This window comes from Triturus cristatus, chromosome 5_1, assembly GCF_964204655.1.
Source record: "Triturus cristatus chromosome 5_1, aTriCri1.1, whole genome shotgun sequence".
NCBI classification, from domain to species: domain Eukaryota; kingdom Metazoa; phylum Chordata; class Amphibia; order Caudata; family Salamandridae; genus Triturus; species Triturus cristatus.
The window spans coordinates 1,022,820,105-1,022,845,227 of NC_140587.1; the positions used below are offsets into that span (position 1 = coordinate 1,022,820,105).

At 45.6% G+C, this 25,123-nt stretch overlaps 1 protein-coding gene across 2 annotated transcripts in view; it reads right to left on the reverse strand.

The window, feature by feature from the left end:
* The window catches only part of TRIO (trio Rho guanine nucleotide exchange factor), a 4,621,980-nt gene extending 4,601,220 nt beyond the window's left edge, over positions 1–20,760 (reverse strand). For both annotated transcript variants that reach the window (XM_085606120.1, XM_085606121.1), the window contains exon 1: positions 20,532–20,760. In XM_085606120.1, coding sequence (XP_085462246.1) covers positions 20,532–20,613 — 82 coding nt within the window. In that variant the 5' untranslated portion in view covers positions 20,614–20,760. The remainder of the gene's footprint in view (positions 1–20,531) is intronic.
* Between the last annotated feature and the right edge of the window lie 4,363 nt (positions 20,761–25,123).

The window sequence follows — 25,123 nt, forward strand, 5'->3', positions numbered from 1 at the left end:
GTTTCGACCTCTAGCCTCATAAAGAGTCTAGGAGGGTGTGTTTAGAAATAAATACATCTATTTTATACATATATATGGTGTGGTTATCTTTCATTTAGGAACTCAAGAGATTATAGACTGGTAAAACAAGCTGCTTTACATTCCTTCAAGACTTAGCCTGAAGGCTGCTCTCCATAGCTACCACTGGGATAGCTTTCAATAAAGGTTGTCTTTAACCTATAACCAATAAGGGGTTGTTTGGACTGGTATAGGGTGCCCACTATAAATAGTGGACAGCATATACCAGGCAAACTTCTCACACTGTGGCCCACTGGCACATCGCCTGTACTCTGTACACAAAGGGGGCAAGTGGTCATGGCAACAGATATAACAGGGGGTCCATTTCCTTTAGCCGACCTAGAATTTGGATACACATAGTTTGTTGCTGCACTTTCTTTACTGTATTCTTCCATTTCTAAAGCAGTCCCTTTTGCTGGTGGGTCCCCATCTTCGTTGGGGTAACAGACTTTGTTCAGTATGGCGTTGAGGTCACCCACATCCCATGTTTCTGAGAGATTAAATACTTTAGAGGCATATAGAAGTTTGAACCAAGCTGGGCATGAGCCATTGTGAAAGAATGGCAGCGGTGACAACAGGATTCCTTTTATGTTCTAATGAGGAGGAATCTTGCCACAAACCCAACAGTTAGTAGCATTGCTTAGCTGGTGTGTCTGATGCAACATTTGAAGAAAGTGTTATTGAGATATGACATTCGGTGCTTCTTTTCAGAATAGGGAAGAGTGAAGTAATGTTCTGTGGGGACAGGAGTAGGCAGTAAATTTCGATCTGGAGTTACTTCATCCACAACCCACATTATTGTAGCAATGATGACAGCAGTCAAAGTCAATCCAGTAATAAACATTGTGCAGCCGCTACAGATCTTTGCAGCTCTTGATTTCTTCTCCTCAGACATGTTCATCTCGTTGAAAAACCACATAACAGATGGTGCCCTAAGGTCCTGGGCAGGCGTTGGTTTCTTCACTAACGTTGAGATGAGTAGTCACCAAAAGACTACCCCCCTTTGTAGTCCGTCTTTAACCACCCAGGACAGTGGCTCAAACAGTCTCTTTCTGTGATGAAGTGTCTTTCTTCCTGGATCGAAGCAGATATCTAGATGCACCAGGGATCGTGTGGTCCGGGAAGACTTCCTCAGGCCCTTCAGGTGACGCTGCTCGTCCTCTCTCGGTGACCAGGATGACGCTGTGATCTGTCAGCACAGCAGAGCTCACACCCGCACCTGCTGATAAATAGAAGACAAGCTGTCAGTTAACTGGGACAAATAGTCACTCATCTTGTGACTTAACCACATACATAGATGTGGTGCTTCGCTGCACTGCCGTCTCACGGGCTGTGTGATCCGCAAAGGCATTACCTGCTCCTATGTTATCAGTCACTTTCTTTTGTGCACTACACTTAACAATTGCCACTTTCTTCGGATAGGTTAGGGCGGTAAGAAGAGTATGCACTAATTCTCCATGCACTGTGTCCCATGTGAGGTGAGGAAGCCCCTTTCTTTCCACAAGCGACCAAAATTGTGTGCCACCCCAAATGCATCGGAGTGTCTTTAGTCAAAAGGGCCAACAAAGGTTGAATAATGTGCGAAAAACTGGGGATCCACTGCCTACAAAAAGAAGTAAGGCCAATCAGTGCACGGACATCCTTCTGAGTACGAGGAACAGGAGTATCTAAAATAGTCTGAACATGATCTGGTGTGAGTGCACGTCCCTCCTTAGACAGGAGGTGACCTAAATAGGTAACCTGCTGTCTACAACATTGCAATTTCTTTCGCGGGACTTTGTGATTATGGGAGGCAAGAAATTATAACAATAACAGGGTTCCTTCTTCACACTGCTCAGGGGCATCTTCTCTCACTTGAATTCGTACAGGAGGAATAACCATTTGACCCACATCAGTATCTGATCCAGCCCACAGAGTGCAAGGCAAGGACGCCAGAGCGGCATCCTCATTGATAAGACAGGACCTCTCAACCATTGGATAATTGTAATTTAAAATAACACGCACACCTTCTGGAAAACAACATATTGTAGCACGAAAATATTTAAGCATATCGATACCCACAATGTTGTCTGGCGTGTTTGGGGAAAGCAAAAATGGACATGCTGCAGTGAATTTGTCAAGTCCGAATTCAAGTGGCTGTGATAGCGGGCTAGGTGTAGGTGTTCCATCGAATCCTATCGATGTGATCATTGTGCCGGACAGGGGAGCCCTAGGTACCAATCCTTTAGACAGAGCACTACAGGTAGCCCCTGTATCAACCAGAAACTGATCAGTACATCCCAAGACATTTGCGTCAACATAAGGACCCATTTGATCTACTGGCACCTCAACCAGTCCCTTACCCCATCCTAGGAATCCCTATGCATAATCGGAATCTGCAAATGCATCAGCAGAATAATCAGACATTTGGCATTGAATTAGTCTATCAAAAGTATTAGACTAATTTTGTCCTTGTTCAACTGCCTGAAACCTAGAACGAGCTCCTGTACCGCCCCTGTTTCCTGAATTCCCTGGGCGTCCTCTCATACTACCCCTTCCCCGCTGGTACTGCTGACCTCACAAAAGGGGGCATTCAGAACACCAATGCCCAGTCTCTTTACAATAAGCACACGGATCAGGGGGACAAATTTGCTTGATGAAGAGGGGGCACTCCAGGTGTATACAGTACACGTCCACCTCTTCCACCTCCCCTAAATGGTGGACCATATACTTGGACCAACATAACTTTTGTCTTTAAGTCTTTAACCTGCTTATCCTCCCTGCCTTTCGCTTCCTGTCGCTCATAATATTGGGCCATGGTCAAAAGGGAAACTGGGGAAGACGTGGTCCAAGAACTCTCACTAGCCTTTAAGCGACTAGCTATTTCCGGTAACAGGTTAGTTTTGAAGCTGTTTGAATGTATGATTGCTGACTACAAGCAACTTTTTGTTCATTTTCAACATCCACATTCCAAAGAATAAAAGACAGAAGACTTCATTCTGCATTTGAAATTTTCTCATGTCATCATTTCGATTACCTGGATTTCATATTTTATTGTTTCAAGTCCTTAAAATTATGGATTGAATTTGATTATTATCTAAACTGTCATATATATATTTTTGTATGAAGTGTGAGAGTTAGAGTACGCCTTCTTTGAGGCATTGTAGTAGTGCACCTGTCATTTCCAGCCATTGGACTGGAATTTTTTTCCTTTTGCTCAAACGTAGGTGGCTGGCAGTGCCATTTTTACAGATGCACATAACATTCATAATGTGATAAAGTTATTTGTAAATTGTTGGATTCTACTTTTTTAAATTTGTTTCATTGAGTGCATTCTTAGCTGCTTTTCACTCTTTGTTCCTCAATCATTACTGCCATTGCAGCTTACTTTGCACCTCCACTGTTTCTTTTTGTATTCATAATGTCGTTCGATGATATAGCACATTTAACAGAGAATAGGGCACACACTAAAGTTTATTCATCTGCCGAAGCTAGTGACATTTATGGGCTTATCAAGGAGGTCAGATCATTTGATGTCACATCTGGATCAACAGCACAACAACTTCGACAACTTGAATATTTAATGCGCAGAGAAATAAACCAACGTTTGCACGCAACGACTCTCATACAATACCATAAAGCTAGTCGTATTCCTAGGGGTTTACGTCTAGCGATCAAACCTATGTTATTTAGCATGAACAAAAAATTCATGGAAATGTGGTATGCTATTCTTAATAAGTGTTCTCTAGATTTAATCTTATTAATTGTGGAAGAATTGTCACAGGTTCTGGTAGAATTAGAATCTGATATTAAAAACCTACAAGCCACTTTGTCATCTATGATTGAAACCGACTCTTGGTCAAAAACCCTGGATGACATCAATTTGAAGTTGGACTCTTACGCCAAAGAGATTCACGAGCGGAAAATAAGGAAATTTCGTAGGGACACTATTGACTACAAACTTGACGAAGTGTATACTTGGGCGTAAGTTTACGCACAAAAACGCAACTGGCAGAAACAAGGTACCACTTACTCAGAAGAAAGTTTAGCTTCTGTCTCTGACACTCAACTTTCTCGCCCACCTGCACCTACAAATTTACGATCACAAGGTAGTGAACTAGTGGTCGTTGAGCCCAGCACTTCTAAGGTTTCTTTTTTAGAAACAAGTCCCGCAGCAAACCAACCTCCCACACCGTCACCAGCACCATCAGTCAAACCCGTCGAGGTCACAGATTCAGTAAGAACAGGGTCCACGAGACGAGGGAAGAAACACTAGTGGTGAACATCTCATCTAAAGCTTTAACACCTAAACAAGTGGGAGTTTTGAATAAGGGTTGCTCGTTTGTTCCTACATACACAGGCAAGGGCCTAGAGTCCCAGGTAGATCTTTTCAAATTTACCAGAAAACTTCGGCTTCGACACTTTTTTTCTACAATAGAGACCACTCCTGATTCTACACACGAGGACAGTTATCTAGAATTTAAGCCCAAGAGTACTTTTGTTCCACCATTTTCACACAAAACCATTGATTTGTTCGAGAACCTAGTTAAGCAAGATCTTACACATATTCCAGTGTCTAAGTCTACGACTCTGAATTTATCTAAAAGTGAAAAAATGGCGCTTAACTCTTTGAAACTCAACACTAGTTTACATTTCACCAAGGCCGACAAGGGTGGGGCACTTGTTGTGATGGATCTTGATCACTATGAGCGTAAAGTCCAACTGATGCTACAAGATTCTGTCACCTACATTCTGTTAGCTGAAGACCCCACGGTTTCTTTTGCATCTTTGTTAGATTCAATTTTACAACATGCTACCGACATGCTTTGGATTAACAACAAAACTAGAGAATTTCTGTTTACACGTTTTCCTCGTAGACCTTCTCTTTACATGCTACCCAAAATCCACAAGAACGTCACTGACTCCCCGTTGAGGCCGATTGTCTCCGGTTGTGGGTCATTACATGACCCATTGGGACGTTATCTAGACACATTCCTTCAACCAATGGTTCAGTCTTGTCAGTCGTATCTTCAAGACACCACTCACTTACTCAACATTCTCGCAGATACAAAAATACCACAAACAACAGAAGTTTTCTTATGTACTATTGATGTTGTGGCATTGTACACGTCGATTCCTCACAATGAGGGCATTAATGCCATTGAATGGGCCCTACTCAGGCATGACCCTGTTAGGGCTAACAAAGTGTTTCTGGTCGAACTGTTGCACTTTTGTTTGTTTCACAGTTACTTCCAGTGGAAAGGCCAATATTATCTTCAAGCCAATGGTACTTCCATGGGCTTTTCCGGGGCACCGAGCTATGCCAACATTTTCATGAACAAATTTGAAACTGAAAATATTCTAGCTGATCCACAGTGGACATCTAAGCTTATCTTATATCGTCGATATATTGATGATATTTTGATCATTTGGAACGGTGCACGGAGAGAACTTGAAACACGCATTCATCAATTGAATATGGTTAACCCCAGAATTCAGTTCACACATTCGATTGATTCTCAGAGCATCTCTTATCTGGATGTTGTACTCAAAAAAGCTGGAGACACTATTGAAACATCTGTGTTTAAAAAACCCACTGATAGGAATAACGCATTGCAATATCAGAGCTTCCACCCATGGCCTTTGAAAAAGCATTTACCTTTTTCTCAGTTTTTGAGAATTAAGCGCATCTCTTCTGACTCTGCGTCTTGCGTGCAAACCATTCAGGATTCCAAAATTAAGTTTTTAGCGAGGGGTTATCCCCCCAAAGTGGTGGACGAAGCAGAAACAAGAGCTCTGAAAAAAAGCAGAGAGGCTTTACTTCTTAAGCAACACAAGCCATCAGACACAAATCGGCAAGTATTTGTATCTACTTTTTCCAGCAGTTCCGATTTGGTCAAAAAAAGTATCCTTAAAAGATGGGATTTGCTTCAAACTGAAGCGGATTTCAAGGGAATTTTCGCTGAGCCACCTTTGTTTGCATATAAGAGATCTCATAACCTTAAAGAAATACTCAGCCAGCCATCAACAAAGTCTGTTAAGGTTTTCAGAGGCATGACGACTTGTATGAACTGTTCACATTGTCACAATGTTATGACTGGCAGATATGTTACTCACCCATGGTCTGGCAAAAAGATAATGCTAAATTTTGATGCCAATTGTAATAGTCATGTGATTTACTGTATAAAATGCCCATGTGATCTCCATTATGTCGGTAAAACTGAGAGGGTCAAACGTACTCGTATTACCGAACACAAAAGTAGAGTTCGTACGAAAACCACGAGTTCACCTCTAGCAGTACATTGGACTGAGAAAAAGCACTATCGCACAACTGAAATTTTGTGTTCTTGAAAAAGTTGAATTACGACCCGATAGAGACTTGACCAAATTTTTGTCACAACGTGAATCCTATTGGCTCTGGTTCATGCAAAGCCTGCTACCGAAGGGGCTTAATGACAAATTTGAATTGGCTTGTTTTCTGTAATTGGATCCCCTGTATGGTTTCTTTCTCTGTTCGCATTTTTTCTGCATGTATTATGTTTCAGTAATGTGTATTTATTGCTTGTTTTGTAGTTCATTCTAAATTGTGACGAGCATTTGCTCCTTGTATTTTTGGCATATTTTAGCAGTGTACCTGGCTGATTGCTTACATATTGTTTCTATCATTTCCTTTTTTCTTCGACACCTTTATTGTTCACTTTAAACCTTCTCAATCCTTCATCACTCGCTTTGCATGCTGGCACTTTCGGCACGTTGATTTTCACTTTTTACGTGCGATAGCCATCCCGTTCTAATATGGCGGTGAACTTCAGGCTCTATACTTCATCCTGAGCATGTTGTCCTGTTTCTATTTTTGTGGCACTGGGTTTAAAATACACGCTTCCGCGCATAGCGCTTCCAACCTGGGACCGAGTGGTTGTACCAGCGTTTCTCTGCTCATTGCGGTAAGAATTTTTTTACTAGCCGATTGTAATCGGAGCTTAGTTTTAATTTTGGGTCCGCTAAATCATCTGTATCTATAGTTTTACTTCCTTGAAAATGAGGGTGATGGGCAGCGATCTTTGTTTCAGATCACCGCATGTAGAGCTTGTTCGACACGGCGTATCGTGTTGTTTCCACATATCCCCTACATATATCTGGCTGGAGGCTTAGGACTTCCGTGGACAATTGTGTGATTGTCAATCTCGACTTGACGCTATCAGCGGCTTTCATTTGGTAAGTGCATCGGACGGTAATTCGCGAGCACTTGAGATTGATACGCTTGATTGAGCACTTATACGAGTTTTTTGTTTTTTCACAGTGATTATTCATTTGTTCTGGTGCCGCACAGTATTTTGCGGATATGCTTACAGCATTTTGTTTAAGGTACATTCGTGCACTTGCTGTTACCGTTATGTTTCAGTCACACTTGCGGTTCATTGGGAAACTTGTGGTTTCGTCGCTTATTTGGTTTACTCTGATTTCACTCTTGGTTTTGGATCCACGGTTTCATTTTCATTTGATCACTCGGGTACACAATCTTCTTTTTTCAATCTCTGACTTTCCTTGAGCCCTTTTCTATTTCTGTATTCTTGTACAGAGGTATCATGTTCGAATTTGATACAGTCATTGTTTGTATTCTACAGATTCCCCTGACGAAGGGCTGTTTCAATCAGCCCGAAATGCATTGGGATTTTTAGTTTTGAAGCTGTTTGAATGTATGATTGCTGACTACAAGCAACTTTTTGTTCATTTTCAACATCCACATTCCAAAGAATAAAAGACAGAAGACTTCATTCTGCATTTGAAATTTTCTCATGTCATCATTTCGATTACCTGAAATAGCGCATATAGCGCGCTGATCACTAGCGACGCACATAACTTTGGAACCTCCTGAGGCACAGCCGGGAGTAGTCTCGATAGCGCGTGTTCTCTTCACCTTTTAAACTTGCTAGAATTGGTTTTAAAATCACTCACCAGCTCGCAGGCACCCGACGTCTTTGGTACAGGCACCCCCACACAGCTGAAATCGCGCTGCAGAGGGAGAATCCCTGACCATCTTCAGCCGCCAGCACACACGCCCAGCCTCGTGACACGCCCACTTGAGGCCACGCCCATTCCGAGATCCACAAATAGCGCGCTGATCACTAGCGACGCACATAACTTTGGAACCTCCTGAGGCACAGCCGGGAGTAGTCTCGATAGCGCGTGTTCTCTTCACCTTTTAAACTTGCTAGAATTGGTTTTAAAATCACTCACCAGCTCGCAGGCACCCGACGTCTTTGGTACAGGCACCCCCACACAGCTGAAATCGCGCTGCAGAGGGAGAATCCCTGACCAACTTCAGCCGCCAGCACACACGCCCAGCCTCGTGACACGCCCACTTGAGGCCACGCCCATTCCGAGATCCACAAATAGCGCGCTGATCACTAGCGACGCACATAACTTTGGAACCTCCTGAAGCACAGCCGGGAGTAGTCTCGATAGCGCGTGTTCTCTTCACCTTTTAAACTTGCTAGAATTGGTTTTAAAATCACTCACCAGCTCGCAGGCACCCGACGTCTTTGGTACAGGCACCCCCACACAGCTGAAATCGCGCTGCAGAGGGAGAATCCCTGACCAACTTCAGCCGCCAGCACACACGCCCAGCCTCGTGACACGCCCACTTGAGGCCACGCCCATCCTACACTCCCTCTGCTCCTATAAACATGTGTATATACCGGAAGCGCAGCGGACGAGCGCAGCGGGCGCGCCGATTGCGCGCCGAAGGCGCGCTTAAGGCAAGCTCGTCTGCGCTCGTCCGCGCCCGGCCGGGTCCAGGGGCCACGTCCTCTGGTTTCCCCAGAGGCGACAGACTGGTATACAGCCGAGACCTTTTATGCCAGCTGCGGCCACCTATCTCTCCTAAATGCGCTATCCCATTACACCCTTTGGAGATTCCTCGACGCTGTAAGCACTGTAATTTACACCTATGCACTTCAACCAACAAACCATCAGGCGAGCTAAAGACCTACTCCATGCTTCTTCTAAACTGTAGGTCCCTCGTAAAACATCGTCTAGAGATCTCCCTATTACTAGAGGAATACTCCCCAGATGCTATGTTCCTGACTGAGACTTGGCTGAACCAAGACTCTCAGCCAGACCTGGCACAAGCTATCATCCCAGGGTACCAGATAGCACGCGCAGACCGACCTAAGGGCAGAGGTGGCGGCCTTGCAATTATATACAAAGAAAGCTTCATCTGTCGTCACTTATCGGAAGATATTGAGGACTGCGAAAACCTCTCTTTTGCCATCGAATTCTCTCCCAATGCCTGCTTCACCGGCATTCTCATTTACCGCCCTCCCGGTCCTATAGGACAATTTAATACTTCCTTGCTCTCTGTGACCTCTCAGTCGGTTGTCTCCCCGTCCAACTTCTCCCTACTTGGAGATTTTAATATTCACTTTGACAACTCACTAGACCTGTCGGCACAAGAGACCAAGTCAAGCCTGGCTGCATATCAACTCGAGCAACGAGTTCCATCTGCCACACATGAAAAAGGACATCTGCTGGATCCTATTTTCAGCAACTGTGACCAGCTTGAAGTGGGAAATATAACCAGACTCCCCTGGTCAGACCACTTCTTAATAGCCTTCAACTGGACCACAAGCAAACCACCCTCCTCCTCATTTACTATTAGGAAAACCCGTAACTGGTCCAAACTCCCCATTGACAACTGGGTACAAGCTCTAGGCACCTTGAAACCCTCCCTTTCCCAAGACCCAACTGTTAATAACAAAAAATATGAAGAATGGATAACCACCTCGCTGGACCAGGTCCTCCCAGAGTACGCACCCAAATCTAAGAGACATAGTAAAACAGCTCCCTGGTACACAGAAGAACTCAGGAACCACAAACGTCTCTGCAAAAAACAGGAGAGAAAGTGGCGCATCTCATACAACCCTGAAGTAAAGGCCACATACAGGGAAATGATCAGGAACTATAAACTGGCTATTAAATCTTCACAAGCTGCCTTCTACAACCTTAAAATAACCACGGCAAAATCTGAATCCAAAGAAATCTACTGCATAGTTAACTCCCTGATCAAACCCCCGCCCCCAGTCACAGATAACAACAACTCACCAACCAAATGCAATGATCTGGCGGAATTCTTCTTCCAAAAAATTAATAAAATTTATCTTTCCTTCCCCAATCCCCCCTCTGACTCCCCTGGCCAGAACGTGCACCTGACTTCTAATTCTTCCAAGTGCCTAGAGTCTTTTCCCTTGATAACTTTGGAAACCGCACAGACACTGGCACAAAAAATAAAATCCGGCTCCCCATGCGACCCTGCCCCCCCAGGCTCACTGAATCTTGCCAGTACGGCTATTCTCCCCACGCTCCTGGAGCTCACGAACTCCTCCATAATCAGTGGGATAGTCCCTCCAACATGGAAACATGCTATGGTGCGGGCCCTGCTGAAAAAGCCTTCTTTAGACCCAGCTAATCCTAGCAATTATCGTCCGATCTCGTTACTCCCCTGGGCATCGAAAATTCTGGAGAAACATGTCAATACCACTCTGACAATGTTTTTTGAAGAAAACCATCTCCTCGACTCCTCCCAAACAGGTTTCCGTACCAAACATGGGACTGAGACGGCGTTACTGGCTGTGACTGAGGAGGTAAGACGGCTCCTGGATCGAGGAGGATCAGTGGCAGTGATCCTCCTCGATCTAAGTGCCGCATTTGACACGGTGCATCACAAGATCTTGCTAACTCGTCTTGCCAACTTAGGAGTGACCGGAGATGCCCTGACATGGTTCAATTCTTTTTTGTCCAACAGAACCTTTCAGGTCTTCGATGGCACATCTCGCTCATCCATTCGTCCCTTGGGATGTGGAGTCCCCCAGGGCTCCTCCTTAAGCCCTACGCTCTTCAACGCTTACATGAGGCTACTGGCTGAGGTTGTCCGTCCGCACGGTGTAAAGATCATTTCCTATGCGGACGACACCCAGCTGGTGGTCTCCCTGGCAGAGAAGAGCGGCCTCCAGGCACCACCAGACCTAGCGGCTTGTCTGGAGGACGTAAAGAAGTGGATGATGAGCTCCTGCCTAAAGTTGAACGACGACAAAACTGAGCTGATGATCCTGGGCACAGCCTCCCCCGTCTCCATAGAGCCGAGCTGGCCATCAAACATGGGAGTGGCTCCACCCTCCAGAGATAACATCAAAAGCTTAGGGGTCTGGCTCGACAAGTCTCTGAGCTTTAACACACAGGCCACTAAGATCTCAGCCACCTGCTTTGGCCTCCTCAGAGTGATCAAGAAAGTCCTTCCCCTCCTCTGCTTCGAGGCCAAACAGATAATTATACAGGGCCTTATCCAATCCCGCTTGGATTTCAATAACGCCCTATACCTGGGAGCCCCGGATTACACCCTACAGAAGCTCCAACGCACCCAAAACTGTGCTGCCAGAGCACTGTTGGGCATCCCCCGGAGGACCTCAGTGAGAACCAGCTTGAGGACCTTGCACTGGCTACCTATCAGGGACAGAGTAAGATTCAAATCGCTCTGCATTGCCCACCAGACTTTCTGGGAAACGGGCCCAGACATCAATCGACCCCTGATTTCTCCCTATAGGCCGAATAAATCCCTCCGCTCTTCTACAGCATTCCTGGCCGAGATCCCCAGAACTCGCAGAGTTAGAGCAGGAGGACGCTCCTTCTCGTATAACGTTTCCAAACTCTGGAACTCACTCCCTTTGCAGCTAAGAAACAACCCCAACCCGACCACTTTTCGTAAACAGCTAAAAACCCTGCTGTTTAATGCCTAGCTAGTAACCTCAAGAGGGCCCCATCTGTTCCAGCGCCTGGACGCCTCAGGGCAACTGTAGCGCTTTACAAGTCAAATTTTCATTTCATTTCATTTTCACCTGGATTTCATATTTTATTGTTTCAAGTCCTTAAAATTATGGATTGAATTTGATTATTATCTAAACTGTCATATATATATTTTTGTATGAAGTGTGAGAGTTAGAGTACGCCTTCTTTGAGGCATTGTAGTAGTGCACCTGTCATTTCCAGCCATTGGACTGGAATTTTTTTCCTTTTGACCTCACAAAAGGGGGCATTCAGAACACCAATGCCCAGTCTCTTTACAATAAGCACACTGATCAGGGGGACAAATTTGCTTGAGGAAGAGGGGGCACTCCAGGTGTATACAGTACACGTCCACCTCTTCCACCTCCCCTAAATGGTGGACCATATACTTGGACCAACATAACTTTTGTCTTTAAGTCTTTAACCTGCTTATCCTCCCTGCCTTTCGCTTCCTGTCGCTCATAATATTGGGCCATGGTCAAAAGGGAAACTGGGGAAGACGTGGTCCAAGAACTCTCACTAGCCTTTAAGCGACTAGCTATTTCCGGTAACAGGTTAGCGACAAATTTGTCAACAAACAAATGCTTACCCGTATTAAGGGCCAATGACTGGCCACTAAAATCATGGAATGTCTCCTCAAATCTAGAAAAGAAATCAGAAACTGACTCATCCTTTTTGTGTTTACAGGACGCTAACATAGTCCAATATATTTTCTTAGGGGGAATGAGAGTTGTGGAATTCGAAAATAATTGCTGTTAGCATGAGCTGAAGCCATCTTGTTTGCAGCATCCATTTTGTTAGCCTTTTGATTCTGCCGTCTTCACTGTTGTCTGCTTTTCTATTCTGCTTGAGTCATCAACCTTAGTTAATGCCTCCTGTACTGAGCCAGAGCAATGTAGGAGCTCAGAAAGGCCTGTAGCTACTAGAATGCACCTGTTTGAGAATGTAACGGTTTATCATATCCTACTGATGTAAGCAGTTCCGTTTCCCCTCCCACTTTGCTGACTAAGTGATATCCATCTGCCCAGGTTAGTCGATAGCTATTCCTGTGTAGGCCTGTACCTTCTATTTGTAACTACATGCTTACTCTGCAACAAACGGTGTATAAAAGGCCCATGGTTTCTGTATTCCATGTACTACCTCCTACAGTGCCTGAGGGTGTTGTATTGATGTAGTCCCACTCATGAGTGATTAATAAACTTGTTATTTTGAATTCCAGCTTCAGTGCCAATCTCTTCTTTATTAGTCTAAGGACCCGTGGACAAACTTAAGGGTGAACCCTGCACTGGTGTGCCCCTGAAAAGGCACATTTCCACAGGGTCTTCAACTTAATCACAATAGCTTTAGGTAGATCTAATAATGGCCTGCTGGGGTTAATGAGCAGGTTCCCTTTCCCTATCTATTCTTTTTAATTCCGCCCAGGTGTCACCAAATGCCGATGCGTCATTTATTTTACGTATTGTTCTCCACATATCAGGGGGCAGAATAAGCCCAAAGAACATATCAATATCTGGCAAGGTCATAGTGCAGGATCTGATGGCTCCTTCCACCTCCTCATAGAAGGCGGCAGGGTTTTTCTGGGGGTCGGGCAAAGCAGCCTTAAGAGCGATAACATCTGCTCTACTCGAAGGAGTGTAGACCCGTTTATATATAAAATATCCCTTTGCATCATCCGAAGTTTTATCATCACTTGTTCCTGCACCTTTCGGAGGAACATACAGGGAAGCAGCTTCACGCATTGGTTTCATAGTAATTTCACTACTACTGGGTTTGTTCGCATCCACCAAAGCATCTACTTTCTTTGTCTGAGATTTTTCGGTTTCTACAACTTTACCCTTTCTAGCTAATTCCTGTTCGTTTCGTAAACACAATGTTTCAACTAGTAATTTAACTATTAGCTGAATTGTATCAGATATATCTGAAACAAGCATTGGCATAGCCAATAGGTCTCGCCTTTGGGTCCTTATAAGTGTTTAGTTATCCAGCACAATATCCTTGGTGCAACAATATCAACTGTTGCATGGCTAAACACTTATAAGGTCCCAAAGGCGAGATCTATTGGCTATGCCAATGCTTGTTTAAGTGGCCATTGTGGCCAGTCCAGTTTGAGTTGAGAACGAGATCGGGATCAGGCTAGTGGTCAGGTGAAGGAGCGAGCGCAGAGTCGATAGCCTAACCGGAAGTGAGCTGCTATTTTAGGCCAGGCGTGGGAGCTAGCACCCTAAACAGGAAGGGAGCGTCCATTTTAGGCAAACAGAAACAAATGTGGTCATGCAATCTGCCTTGTGTGGGCCCTTACCCCATGAGAAATCGTCCTGCTTGTAGCGAGCGGGATTTGAGGCGCCATGAGTGCGCGCTCAGAAGTTGTCATCGGCACTCGGATGGAGGGCGGAGTGGCAGTCGATAGCCTGACAGGAAGTGAGCAGCCATTATAGGTCAGGTGTGGAAGCGAGCATGGAGTGAGCACCCTCAACAAGAAGGGAGTGTCCATTTTAGGCAAAGAGTGTCAAATGAACGCTGGCAGTCTGCCCGGTGTTGGCCCTTACCCCATGCAAAATCGTCCTGCTTGTTGCGAGCAGGATTTGAGGTATCGCGAGCGCGCGCTCTGTAGTAAACATCGGCACTCGGGAGGAGGGCGGAGAGGCAGCTGGCATCTAAGCAGTTGAGCCAAAGCCCGTGTAGCGCAGATACTCTAAGCAATAGAAGGATAGTGGGGGCAGGCGGGGACAGTGCTTGACATAACAAGCGCGGCATGTCTGAAGCAGGGGGGTGGGTAAAACAACAGAGCAGGGTGAAGGACGTGGTGGGTCAAAAGCAGCTGGGGTGTTGTCTGTAAACAACAAGATCTCGGCATTGCGCAGATTGTAAAACCCCTGTCCCGGCTGCGCACGTCGGGAGGGACCAAGGAATGCAGATTTAAAATGAAGCGGCTCGAATGAGAACCCGTGCGCGTCCCTTGTGATGGTTACCGGATGACTAGCGGCGGTGAAAGTGAAACCTAACGCGCTGACACAATAATTAATAAAAACAAAAGTGAAACCGAACGCGCTGACACAATAGGAAAATAAGCCCCCACTGACCCTGTAGTTTGCAAATGGGGGCCTCAAATTTCGTTACGCCACTGCAGGGAGCAAGATGAGGTGGTGTTTTAAAAGCAGGGGGGCTTGTTAAAAACCATGGCGGCAAGCAAGTCAGGGGGCTAGTGGGTTAACACAATGAGTGAAACTCTTCCGTGACATAAGGGAGGGGGAGGAGCGGGTGAGAGAGGGGGAGGAAAGCCGGCCATGTGAGGAAAGGAATGCTAGAAAGCAGGATAGCAGCTGTGCGCGTGCACGACGTCGCGAACGCAAGCTGGAGACCTGAAAAGCCACTAGTTAGCACTTGCAAAACCCGCTTACTAAAACTCTCGCCAGAGCAGCGCTATAATTGCTGGCTCAGGCGAGACCTAAAAAGGTACGTCCCATCTACCAATTGCTTATAATCAACGTTTAGATCAGCTGGTTCTGTTTCGGCAGAAATATGCCACCAACCATATATTACCTCCCAACAGAACTTTTCTACGAAATATAACTGGTCTATATCTTTCCAAGGTTGAACCATATTTATGAGGATCGTCGCTATAGTAGTCCGATGAGCTTCCTCTTTAGCAGCGGTTTTTAATGTATCTTTTTCTGCTTTAGTCTAAGTAGAGCGAGTCTGTCGCCCAGATTGCCTGTCTTTATCTTTATCCTCTGAAGAATGCTCCTCGTCAGAAGCCACATCCTCAGGGGCACTTAAGAGTGGAATTTTTTACGGGGGTGGGGGTCATTCTAGTAGGATGCAATCATCCTGAGGCGTATTAAGTAGTGGATAGATAGGGCACCTAATAGGATACTGGCCATTTACCGCTAATTGACGTTCTCCATCTTCTTTTTCTATTCTTTCCTTCATTTCTTTGTCTTTTAATTCCACCCCTTTCTGATATATCATCGCACTTCTTTATCCAACATACGTACACAATCAAACATATCCAGTCTACTCTTTCTTTTAACACTGCTCTACATATTGAACCTTTTTAGAATCGAATGACCCATTCACTGGCCATTGTAAATCAGACTCTTTTTTGTGCATTTGTTCCACAATGAACCATACAGTATGGGAGAAATATCATATTTAATATACATCTCTCTATTGGGAGTTCCTTCTGGAGGAGCCAGCTGACTTTGCTCTAAATTTTTCTTGGTACCACAAGAGCAGCAACACCACTTACGGAGTGTGCGGAGAACAGGCATGTTTTCACAAGTATATGTAAAATATTACTACTCCAAACAAATATTTCAAAAGGAGAAACATCTCCACATTACCTGCCTTCAGTCTTTGCAAAGAATGAATTCCAAACAAAAAAAACAAACCAAGAGTGCCACTTCAGCGACCTTACCAAACAGAAGTCTCCAACTCCCACCTGCCGATCTCTGGTCGACCTAATGGTCATTGCAAAAAGTACGCCAAAGAAAGCCCCAGTCGAGACCAGCCACCACCTGGAGGATCAAATCGGGAAAACCGGAAAAGTCACGTTGGCCTGCAAAGACAAGGGTCTCCTCATGCAATGCGCATCCTCAGTAATATTTCAATCCTCCATCAAGACCACTCCATCGGACGCCCGCGTCTCCAATGGGGTCCCACGTGTCGGGCACCAACTATGGAAATGTACCTTTTTAGGGGTACACTGGTGCAGGGTCACCCTCTCGTCCACGGGTTCCAAAGACTAACAAAAAGAGATCGGCACTGGAGTTGAAATAAAATTACAAGTTTATTAATCACTCATGAGTGGGACCACGTCCACACAACACTCAAGTGTTGCAGGAGGTAGTACACTTGAACTCACAGACCATCGTCCTTATATACTCTTTTTCTGCAATGTAAGCATGTGGACAGAAATGGAAAGAACAAGTTTAGAAATAGCTATCAGCAAACAAGGGCAGATGGATAACCACTTGGTCAGCAAATAGGGAGGGAGAGCAGGAGAGAGGAGTTGGCCTAACGGCTAGGGCGCTCGACCTCAGACCTGGGGAACTGGGTTCGAGTCTCGGTAATGACGCTGAACATCCTGTGATTCTGGGCAAATCACTTTATCTCCCCGTGCCTAACAAAGAACGAATGTGTGTCCTAATGTAACGTAACTGGTGCTATGTAAAGTGCTCTGATACCCGATTGGATTCGGGTCAAGTTCGCGCTATATAAAACTCTGCAACACAAAAAGGGAATGCTTATGGCAGCTGTAAACAGTCAACAGATAACATCTAAGACCAGGTGCACTGGCAGCTACAAACCCCCAGCACGTACATTGCTTAGCCATGTCAGGAGGTCAACTAATATAGAGGACACAAGCAGAGTGCAAACAGCAGAAAGAAATACGAAGGAAACGAAATGGACACTACAGCCAAAATGGCTGTTGCTTATGCTAATGTTGAATAGTACATGTTTCCACAGTCCTTTTAATGGTTGCATTCAATCAATCAGTACATTTGTAAAGCACACTACTCACCTGTGAGGGTCTCAAAGTGCTGGGGGGGGGGGAGTGGTGCTGCTACTGCATTGGCTATCCTATGTTAATTAGATACATGTCATTTTCTGTTTCACAAGCCAATATTGTTTTGTCTTTTTTGTAGGATGTATTCACTGCTGTTTTTGTTTCTGTGTATGCGTAGTGTCTTATTTTTATTCAATAAAAAGTTTTTTTTGTTCTTTTTTTTTTAAAGTGGAGTGCCACAGACTGGAGTAGTGTAGGAGACTGGAATGGTCAAGTGGAGTATATTGTCATAGAGTTGACTGGTGCAGAGTAGAGTGGCGTGGAGTGGCGCAGTGAAGGAGATTGGAGCAGTGTGTTGTTAAATAGAGTGGAGTAAAGTGACATGGAGTGGCATATAGGGAGCTGCAGAGTGGAGTAGTGTCAGAGTGGCGTAGAGTGCTGTGGAGTGGCATAGAGTGGAGTAGAGTTTAACGATGTAGCATATCACAGAGCGGAGTATCGTGAACTGTAGTGTTGCAGAGTGGACAAGAGTGAAGTGGCGTAAAGTACAGTGGCGCAGAGTAGATTGGCGTAGAGTGCATTGGTTTCAAGTAAAGTGGTGTAGTCAATTGGCATAGAGTGCAGTGACATAGAGTGCAGAGTAGATTGCAATGGCGCAGAGTGACCTAGAGTACGTTGCTTCAGAGTAGAGTGAAGTGGTATACAGTGGAGTGGTGCCGGGTAGAGTGCAGAGGTATACAGTGCAGTGGCACTGAGTAGAGTAGTGTAGAGTGCAGTGGTGCATAGTAGAGTGGGGTAGTAGAGTCCACTGGCATAGAGTACATTAGTGCAGAGTAGAGGTGTGATGTGGCGCACAGATCAGTGTCAGAGTGCAACGGTGCACAGTAGATGAGAGTGGCGTAGAGTGGTATAGCCTAGATTAGCATACAGTAGTGGCAGGGAGTGTAGGGTTAAATATCGTAAAGTGCAGTGATGCAGAGGAAAGTGACGCAGAGTGAAATGGAGTACAGTGAACTAGAGTAGATTAAGAGTGTAGTGATGTAGATTGTATTGGTTTTGAGTAAAGCGGTGTAGAGTGCAGTGGCATACAGTGCAGTGGGATACAGGTGAATTGCACAGGGTATATTGCAGTGGCGTAGAGTGTAATGGCGTGGAGTGGTGAAATGTATATTGCAATGGCTTAGAGTGGATGGGCGTGGAGTGGCAGAGAGTGCAGTGTGGCTTAGAGTGCAATGGCGAAGAGTTCAGTGGTGCATAGTAGAGTAGTGTGGGGTAGAGTGCATTGGCATAGGTTAGAGTGGTGTAGAGTAGCCAGGCATCAAGTGAAGTGGCGTAGAATGGAGCAATGCAAAGTAGAGTGCTGTGACAAGTGGCGTACTGTGGAGCCGTGCAGAGTGGGGTAAAGTGGATTATGCATGGTGTGGTAGCGCAAAACGACAATTACAATGCACAGTCATACAGTTTTACTGATAAAAGTATAGAGCGCACAAGCGATAAAGTGTGGAAAGGTCACCACCTAGTGTATTGATTTGATCGTATTCAACTATTTGTTTCCACCACACTTCAGAATAACCAAAAAAATAGGCTTCATTTGTGCTTTCCATATTCTGAAATATCAGCACAATTCATTCACAGACATTTACATTTTGTTTTGTGCAGCAAAAAAGAAACAACATTGTAGCCAGCATGTTTGCCACATAAATCCTTTCACTTTGAAGTTAGAGAAAGAAAACTAAACATCAAGCTCACTGGAAGACACAGCCTAACATTTGACCTTGGTCTTTGAACGCACAGCAAACATGACAAGATACGAACACGATTTAAAGACCTGTTAACAGCAATTCAGTACTGGGGAAAGCAAACAGTAAATAAGGATTGGGCATGGGAAGGGACAAACTCAAGCAGAACAGTCCGAAAGAAAGCAAGAAAATGCTAGTTACAAAGCCAATGGCAAGCAATGGGTGAAATGCATTCCCATGGAAGCTTTCCAAAGGTCCAAAAGATGTAGGCTTCGACCAAAAAACAACAAAAAACACAATAGGCACACCTGTCAAAGACACTCACCTAGCCAACTGAAAGCGTGTACATGAGCGAGCCCTGTTGGCACAAAATAAGGCAAGTTCCACAAAAATTACAGCACTGCAGTTTGCTACTCCGAAAACACAAGAGTGGTGACAGAGCTCGGTCCTTTAAAGCGGTACTCAGAACACGAAGCTGTATTTATGAACTATCTATTACGCTATTCTCAAAACAAGTTTCAGCAGTCAGATCCTAATGGTGGCAATGGTTACTCAAATAGTTATGCGCTACCACTACTCACGATACACAGGCAATCGTTAAGAAACACTACAATTATAAGGAGTCAGTCTGGTGTAAATAAGTTCATAAAAAGTACATCACGAAGATATAGCCTTGAGCTGACTTTGTGGGTCAGCGCAAGGCTAGTTGAGAAATAAATCTCAAGGAACCAACAAAAACGAGAAGCGTATACAATCTCGGCTCACCTTAGGAATGACGTCACGACGATACCAAGAAGCGCATTTTGTGACGGTAGTTACAATTGCCCCTTGTATATTCATTCACCCACTGGCCGCTTTTGTTACACGGATTCATACTTTGACACCGCGCCTGATGTTGGTGTCTTTTTGCAGCGTATAGATGGAGAGGGCTATTTCAATCCACCGCCGTTATTTGTGATTCTCTGCGGACACATTGTTGCAAATAATAAGCCTGCTTATCACACTAGACTCGAGATGCGTTAGTTTCACTGCCACCCCAAGAACCTATGCTGGGTGGACGACTGATCCATCGCATTCGTGAGTGACCGAGTCCATTACCAGGGACCACAGTAAACAAAAGGGAGGTACGTGTAAACGCCCATTACAATCAAAAAAGGTGCACGTCGCCTAGCAGACCACAGGAACCCGCTGTCTTTGCAAAGTGCAGACAGCGACACCAAGGCTGAGACTAGAAAAAAAACACACATCTGGGTAACAAGCGGTACTCCAACTGCCCTATCCCAAAGCAGCACAACCTGCAATTAAACTAAATGGGTAACAAAGACATTAAATCACACACGATGACCTAGGTCGCGCTGGAGCTTCCATTTGTGAGTGACTATACGGAATTTCGGGCGCGCCGCTCTCACCTGACCGGTAAAAGGCCGCTACATCAGCCGACTCCTTTGCTGTCTCTTCAGGGGGCTCCCCCGCGCTGCTAGCGCCACTCATTGTCGCGATTGAAGCCCAGCTTTACTCCGAGATTCACTCGCCAGGATTTCTGATCAAAAACGGGGAAAAGAGAGGGGTGAAGATATTGCAGCGCTTCAGAAGCTCAGTCTCTTCTCCATCTTGTTTTCAGCGGCCGGGGGAGAAGGCGGAGGGAGGGACGGTTTCCGGCGAGGATTGTCGTCACGGCCCAGACCGGAGACGGGTGCACAATCACTCAGTTCTCTAGTACCAATCGTTTTGTCAGTCTGGTAACGTACAGAGTAAAAATTAGAGCCAACCCGCAAAACTACTTTTCGAGCTTAGCCTCGGAGCTCCAGTCAGCACCACATGTATTCATCTCATTTCTGCCTGCGGTGACGAAATGACTAGAATTCTCTTGAGAGTAGCTCCTTGCTGTTCAGAGCAAGGAGCTACTAGGGAAAGTGCTTAAGAAAACAATAGACTATTCATTAGCACAGTCTATGAACAACGACCTCATGTTGAGTGACATCAGAGGAAGAGAGAGGATGTGGCATAACGACCAGAGCTGCCGACCTTGGAGATGGGTAACACGGTTCGAACCTCCGCGTCGGCTCAACATCCTGTGCTTCTGGGCACATCATGTCATCTCCCCTGCCTACCAAAAAAAAACAAGCATTTGCAATGCAATAGGTCTCCCATTTGCTAGAGTTGGAGCTATTGGCATTGTAAATGACTATGTGTTTTATTCATTTGTTTTGAAAACCTGCAAGCAGCGCATAAACACACACTTTGTATGTATAGTCCTTGCTTACGAAAAGCAAGGCTTGCAGGAAAGGAGACTGCCAGCCTTGCTTCTGATAAGCAAGGACTATAAGTACAAAGTGCTTGTTTAGGCACAGCTTGCAGGTTTTCAAACGCATAAATAAAAGGCATTGTCATTTACAATGCCAATAGCTCAAACTCTCGCAAATGCAAGACCTATTGCATTGCAAATGCTTGTTTTTATAGCCAATGCGAATGTCACAAACACCCCAGGCAGTGTCTTCTGGTCGTATTCCAGGAGCAAGCTATTAAATGTAAACTTTTGAAACCGAGATAATCTTTTAGTTCTGGGAGTGACTCAATGATTGTGCTGACTTTTAAATGTGCCCAGGAAACACACACTGCATTTTATTAGCTTTACAAACTCATAAAATCAAGCCTTACCTCTTTTTCTATTTTGAGAAGCTTCTTCACGGGCACCTCCTTGTCCTGTGACAACCATTGTGCACGGTACATGCTGCCGAAGCTCCCTCCGCAGCAGTTTTCGAAAAACTGCAAGTCGTCAAATTTAATTTGCACAAATGAAGCACTGAGAGACGACATCTCATAATGACAAAATGCTGCACACCACTCAAGCCTCAAGGCGGGGTGAGTTCCCAGATTTACAATGACTTGGCTGCGGCTGGGGCCTGTCCCGCTGAACGCTCGCTTGTCCCCATGTGAGGCAGTAACAGAGTGCAGTCGCGCGCTTTCAACTCGCTGCTTGCGTAGCAGTTCTAGAATCTGAACCACGCAGCCTTTCCATGTTGTGATCCCTCCACAAAAGTATAAATGGCCTACGCAAAAGACCCCGTTGGCACAGACTGTGCGTTAACCCTTCAAAGGACAGTATATAGGAGTACATAGTACACACTCACAGTTGCTCACTAATAGTAGCCTAAAAATCATGAAGGGAAGAATTTCCTTCTGAAAAAAAACATTTCCATGGCCTGCTTTCAAATCACTCATGGCTACAGATCTACATAGCTAAGAATATCTGGAAGAACTACACTACACAACATAACAAGTCAACAAAGATGGCTGGTCTGTCCAGGCGAGCGCGCGACGCCGTGAGCGTGCATATCGGCTGTCCGGCCTCACACTGACATCAGCGGAGAACAGACGGCGTGAGCGTGCACATGGGCTGTCCGACGTACTGTTGCTGTTCATGTTGGTGTGCTCGAGGGTGCCTTGCACCGCTGTTTGCGAGGAATGGGAGATGGCACTGGTTGGTGCCCCTTTATGACAGTAGGTGGCTTCACTGCTCTCTACTTGTGCAGTGTACATCTGCGCGTGGCACTGTGTGCACTTCTGTATTTATGAGGAGTGATGTTTGCTCTGGGCGGTACCTGTGCACAACGGAATCTTACCCTGCCGATTCTGGTTGATCGGCTCGCAACAGCGGTAATGTATTTGTAACGAGGCCGTTTTTGTAGCCTGGGCCATGGCAGGGAGCGCTGTGGGTTTGGGCGAGCCGGGTGGTTTGGGTATGTTCATTGGGATAGTATAGCCAGGGCTGTGGCAGGAGCCGGAATGGTTCTGGAGGCAGCGGCGATGGTGAAGGGCGTACCCATGTGTGCACGTCTTTCTGAGAATGCAGGGGAAGATGGTGCTGGGCTGCGAAGGGTTTTCGCGACGGGCATGCTCATTTTGCTTTTGAAATATGTCCCACATGTTTATTGATGGCTCCGATTTCATTAATGTGCCGGTGTTGTGTAGTATCGGGGAGGAAGGGCTGTTTTTGGTTGTTGAGGTTTGTTCACTGTCGACCAGCGGGGTTGCCAGTTGGCGGCTGGTGGCGGGTCCGGCGCAGATTGCTTTGTGGATAAGGTGCTTGATTTTGCTGGAGTTTGGATGGTGGGGCGCGCAGCAGGGAGGCCATTCCCCTGTGTGGGGTGTGCGGGCGGCTCGCAGCGCGGGGGTAGTTTTTCGAGGTATTCAGTACAACACAGTTGAGAGTGTACCAAATGCACAGCGAAGCAGTGTGACTGGCTAGCGTTGTTGCACTTGGGATCGTGAGTTTTGATGGTGTGGCGTGCAGCAGGGAGGCCATTCCCCTAACAAGCTGTCCACACATGTTCACGTAAGCGCGGCGTGCACAGACAGGAGATGTGCACGCGTATGGTGCGAGCAGGAGTTGTGATAACGCCGCGAGCCGTACGCGTGCACATCTCCTGTCCAGGCCTTGCCGTACGAGTGCACATGTTCTGTCCCCCATCGAAAGCAAGTCGACAACAATAGATCTCGCCAATAGCGAGCAGCGCTTTGCGCTGCATCGCTAGGCGAGACCTAATGAATGTGTCCTTGTGTTACATAACTGGACCTCAGGTAAAGCGCTCCAATACCTCCTTGAGTTCCCGCTATATAAATCTGCAAAAAACAGAAACCATTCACATGCCTGACTTTTAAAGCGAATGGCCAATCTCTCCCTTCATTTTTGCCATGCCCTCTCCGTTGCAGGTTATTTATTTATTTATTTATTTTAAAAGTTTTATATAGCGCTTGCTTGACCCGTAGGTATCAGAGCACTTTACATACATACTGTAAAGAAAAACAGATGGAAATTGCATTACATAGTAGGCAGGCAGTAAGGAAGCAAAACCAGGGATAAAAAAAATACAGCATGGAAGATAAGGTGGTTAACACAGTCCGGTCACCAACTACCCTTGAATATCAAAAGAGAGGAGTAAACTTGGATATTGAAGACTAGGTTAGTTGACGTTGGTCAGGAAAGTATTTGTTAAGGAGATGGATTTTCAGGTCCCTTTTGAAACAGGAGAAGGAGGGGTTGCATCTGAGGACTCTAGAGAGAACGTTCCACATCCTGGGAGCGTTGCCAGAGAACGATCGGTATTGGGTGGTTTTCTTTTTCAGTTTCGGAGGAATAAGAAGGAGTGAGTTGGAGCTTCTCAGCGATCTGAATTGACCTGCTCTTACCAGTTTGTTGTTCAGGTAGTTAGGGGCCGGAGAGTGAGTGTTTTGTGTGTGATGCAGGCCAGTTTGTAAATACACCTCCCTTCCATGGGAATCCAGTTGAGGGAGTTGAGAGCTGGAGTGATGTGATCAAATCTTTTTACTCCAGATACGAGTCGATCGGCCATTAGAGGGGCTAGGTGAGCTTTTGGAGTCCCTGTTAGGATGGCGTTCCCGTAGTCGATTTTAAAGAGAACTAGGGATTGGACTACTGTCTTGAGGTCATCATGGGGAAGAAAAGGTTTCAATTTCTTGAGGTGTTTTAGAGAGAAAAGAGCACTTTTTGCAGAGTTTTTGATGTGGGCCTCCAAAGATAAGTTCTTGTCAAGGGTGATGCCTAGAGACTTAACTGGGTCGGATAGGACGATGGTGCAGTTTAGGGTGACCCGATTCCTGAGCCACTCTTGGATTGGACGATGGTTGCTTTTTGGAGAGAATAGGATTCGTTCTGTTTTATCTGGATTGAGTTTTAAGGGGTTAGCGTTGAACCACGTTTGGATCTCGGTTAGAGTGTCATTGAGGTGTTGGATGTCGCTGGGAGACTTGATTTTGAAATAGATTTGGGTGTCATCAGCGTAAAGGTGGTAATTCACTCCAGCTTTTTTCAAGATGATTGTGAGGGGCTCCATGAAAAGATTGAAGAGGGCCGGGGAGAGGATCGAGCCTTGCCGGACCCCAAGTGTGACTTTTGTTGGCTTCGAGAGACAGGAGTTGATTTTAATTTGTTGCGAGCGGTGTTGAAGGAAGGAGGTGAACCATTTTAGTACTGTGCCAT